This window comes from Sinocyclocheilus anshuiensis, unplaced genomic scaffold (assembly GCF_001515605.1).
Source record: "Sinocyclocheilus anshuiensis isolate Anshui unplaced genomic scaffold, SAMN03320099.WGS_v1.1 scaffold436, whole genome shotgun sequence".
NCBI classification, from domain to species: Eukaryota; Metazoa; Chordata; class Actinopteri; order Cypriniformes; family Cyprinidae; genus Sinocyclocheilus; species Sinocyclocheilus anshuiensis.
Genome location: NW_015560618.1, coordinates 698,313 through 702,649, shown reverse-complemented (window position 1 = coordinate 702,649; position 4,337 = coordinate 698,313). Strand labels below are relative to the sequence as shown.

At 33.1% G+C, this 4,337-nt stretch overlaps 1 protein-coding gene across 2 annotated transcripts in view; it reads left to right on the top strand.

Annotated features, from left to right (window-relative positions):
- Positions 1 to 2,518, top strand: part of LOC107681828 (PDZ domain-containing protein GIPC1-like) — a 14,545-nt gene extending 12,027 nt beyond the window's left edge. Inside the window, exons 4-6 of one of the 2 annotated variants that reach the window (XM_016478179.1) lie at positions 727 to 839; positions 1,150 to 1,231; positions 1,830 to 2,518. In XM_016478179.1, the coding sequence (XP_016333665.1) occupies positions 727 to 839; positions 1,150 to 1,231; positions 1,830 to 1,981 (347 nt within the window). In that variant the 3' untranslated portion in view covers positions 1,982 to 2,518. Of the gene's footprint in view, positions 1 to 726; positions 852 to 1,149; positions 1,232 to 1,829 lie in introns of both variants that reach the window. The other variant, XM_016478178.1, reaches the window with a different exon arrangement.
- Positions 2,519 to 4,337: the final 1,819 nt, after the last annotated feature.

The window sequence follows — 4,337 nt, the reverse complement described above, 5'->3', positions numbered from 1 at the left end:
CTTGAGGTATTCGGCCAATCACAACACACTGGATAGCTGGCCAATCAGAGCACACCTCACTCTTCAGACCGATGAGCTTTGTAAAAATTTCAGTATCAAAAAAAGTTTCAGAAAGGCGGGGCATAGAGGAGAGTACAGTATGTACAGTATGTGGAAAATAATGGGTTTTTTGAACCTTAAACCGCATAAACACATTTCATTACACCAAATACACAAAATATGACAACATATGACCCCTTTAATTGCTGAATTCCCAATGAAGAACTACACTATCCATAATCCTCAAGAGAGATCCACCAATCAGAGAAGTCATGGCAATGTGTACTGCAGCAAGAAAGCTTGGAAAAAAACTTGCAATCGACATAATCGAGACTTAAACTACTTTTATGTATTTGACGTTTTATACTCAAATTTTCTTTACATAATTCGCCATACTTGATTAGTAGTTAATTGCCTAATGAAATACATTAAATACACTGTATTTTTTGCCTCATATCCAAGTTTTTAATGTTGTAATTTATATCCAAGCTTCTTATTTGATTCAAGGCTTAGAACTTTTTATTTTTTTAAACAAACTTTTTAAGTCCAGATGGAAAAATAAGTATTAATAAATTCTAGAACTGTTATTGTTACTGTTATCCCTATTGCTATACATTATGTGGTCTATTAAATGTTACTGTGTTGATGAATGTAGATTTCATGTAAAAATGTTCTTTCACTTGGCAGAGATGCTTGAACCAAGGTCAAGAGGAGGTGGAGGCGGCGGCAAATCGTCAGGAGATGGCAAGATAGGCACAGGGAGAGAAACCCTCAGATTGCGCTCCAAGGGTCCTGCAACAGTTGAGGAGATGGTGACTGTGTTTTCTCAATGTTGCGATTCTGAGTTTATATTTTACAATTCTGACACGTTTTTCGCAATTGTAAGATATAAACTTGATGGAAATGAAGAATTCAGAAAATTAAGTCAGGATTGCGCAACAAAAACTCAGTTCAGAAGAATTTTGAAATAAAATTGACCCTTCATTTCATATTTCATGGTGGAAACAGAAACATATGTAATAACATAAATAACACGGTCACTGATAGTATTCACAGTCATGATGACATTCAATTGAGGAGTATATCTAAAGCTTTTCTCTTACTCCACAGCCCTCAGAGTTTGAAGAGAAGGCAGTGAAGAAAGTGGATGACCTTCTTGAGAGTTACATGGGCATTCGAGACACTGAATTAGGTGAGATTTCTGTAGTGTTTCACATCATGGAGTGTAGCCTACATCTCCCGTTTGTTTATTAGATCATTTAAAGATTATATTTTAACATGAACATTTACCCTGTGAACTTCTTAAAGTTGTTTTAGTATTATTTCTATTGATATTGTGTGAAATTGTATTGTCAATGTTTCTTTCCATGTCTGCATTATATGTTGTGAAGCACTTTGAGCTGCATATCTTGTATGATAAGTGCTATACAAATCTATGTTTATTATTATTTATGAAAGTGTGTTTTAAGACAATACACTACCATTGAAAGATTTGGGGTCAGTAAGATTTGTAACGTTTTGAAAAAAAAAAAGATATGTATATATATATATACTGTATATATATACGTATATGGTACTGTGTTGGGTAACATGAAAAGGTATTAATAAAATATTTACAAAAATGTGAGGGGTGTACTCACTTCTGTGAGATACTGTATATATATATAAAAATCTGGGTGCCAAAGTGACTTTTGCAATGGTTTGTTGCATTAACAGATATTACTAAAATGTGTCAGGCTTTAAGTATTGCAAAACGAGATGACTGTATCCTCCTTTTCACTTCTGTACAGCCGCCACAATGGTCGAGGTGGGCAGAGATAAGAAGAACCCTGATGAGTTTGCCATGGCTCTGGACAAGGCTCTTGGTGACTTTGCCTTCCCAGATGAGTTTGTGTTCGACGTCTGGGGAGCCATCGGTGATGCTAAACAGGGACGGTTTTAAGCGCTGCTACACGCGCACACACACACACACACACCACCACACATTAAAAAAAAAAACTGAGCTGAAATCAAGAGCATCCTGTTCAGAGTCATGCAGTTTCTAGCTAGCATGCTGAACATTTGAATTTATGTGATTGACAAAAATATTTTTACAAATAAACAATAAACAAAAAATAATAGTAAATATATCACCACTGTATTTTTCCTCACATAATACATTCTCAAGCCTTTCAAAGAGCTTCAACAGCAGTTAGGCACCAGGATGATGATGAGAATCTAGAGAATTTATTTCTGTGGTTTAGCATTTGTAGGTGAAGCTGGGAGTTTGATATTTATAAAAAATAAAAAAAAGCCAAGGGAAAGGGTGATGTTTGAAACACTCTTCTGCATAGAGAGAATTTTGTATAGAATTATGGATATATATCAGTTGTCTTTTTAGAGCTATTTTAGACTTTAATGTATTTAATAAAATGAAACTTTTGAGAAATTAGTTTCAGTAGCTGATTGTCATATTGTAGTCAATTCAAAATATACACATTAAAAAAAAATAGTGCCAAGCGGTTAATTTAAAAAATATCACAAATGAATTGGTCACTGTTGATTTTATTGTTTTTAGTTTCTTGTAAAATATAATCCACAAGGGATCACTTTGTATGATAGATGTATGTTTTATTTAATAAAATGAAACTTTTGAGAAATTAGTTTCAGTAGCTGATTGTCATATTGTAGTCAATTCAAAATATACACATTAAAAAAAAATAGTGCCAAGCGGTTAATTTAAAAAATATCACAAATGAATTGGTCACATTGTTGATTTTATTGTTTTTAGTTTCTTGTAAAATATAATCCATAAGGGATCACTTTGTATGATAGATGTATGTTTTTGTGTGCCTTCACATTTGTGTTGTCAATGTAATTTTGTATGAACAATTTCTATTGTGCTCAAATCACAGGTTTTGTCTATGCCTGTTTTTTCACATTTATTAAAGATGAAAATTAAACTGCATTGTGAATTTTATCTTTTTTTTTAGCTTATCAGCGGCAGGTAAGATTGCTGCTTATAATTCAAACCACAGCATGCCATTTAATTCTTATTTAACAGCATTTAATTATGCTCAGAATGTTGTTTAGTGTTTTTGCACTGGGGTTTGACTTGCTGTAAACACCACCAATAGCAAAGTAGTTTCCATTTTCCGTTTCACAGTGGAACAGAAGGACTGTCTGAATAATGACTGCCCCCTGCTGTAGCAACAATCATGAGGTTGTGGTTTGTGTAAGGGCCCTATCAGGCAAAACAGCTCCATAATGTGGAAGTAGGATATGAATATAAAAATAGTTAGGAGTTATCCTTTAATTAATACCAATGAAACAGAGTTTTACGATGCATTTACACTACCAAAAATAAAAAATGGGGCCTGTAAGATATTTTAATGTTTTTTGCATAAAATCTCACCAAGGCTGCATGTATTAAGAAATAGGTCCAAATGAACAGCATTTATTTGAAATAGAAATCTTGTGACATTATACATGTCATTCACTTTTGGTAAAATTAATGCATCGATGAATAAAAGCATTACTTAAGTCCTTTGAACAGTAGTTTAGGGATCCTTTTATATTAAACACTTTTTTTTCGTGTTTGGTTTACAAATGGGTTGTCAACTTAATTTGATTAAATTCTATTGTGCTCAAATCCAGTTTTAACACCATGCAGCAAATAATTAAGTTAGTTTTGCACTAATTAGACCAGGTGATATTTCGATAGTTCCTTAAAGTACCTTTTGGAAACTTATTGCTAAAATAAAATAGATTTAAGTATTGTTCACTCTACTCTGTGTTAAGTTAACACTGAAATAACTATATTCCAATATTTTATATCAACTTTATTTGTAGCCTCATTTTACATATTGGTAAAAAATACAGTATGGCGAAGACGAACAATTCCCTCTCAAACCCAAAAGAGAAAATAAAAAAGTACCAGTTCACATTACAGGCATTAATTCACAAGTATTATCAATAGTAAAAATCTGTCTTTAAAATGAAAGGCGGCTCCATATATTGAGGACTAAAACTTGGCAAGTTTAAGAGATACTGTTAGCATTTCTAATAACTTTTAACATAATAGAACTGGTACGATCATGGAAACATACATAATAGTTTTTAGGTGGGTACAGTTTAGGGATTATAAAGCTCTTCATAAAAGTGACTGTGTAACTGGATCAGTTTTACCACAGCTTGCAAGATATGGCTTGGAAGCACATGAGCATTGCCTTACTGGCATGTTTCTTAAAAAACATGGAGTGCCTTAAGAAAGCAGTCAAGAGGGGCGATTGTTTTCAACATGAATAATCAATATGGAC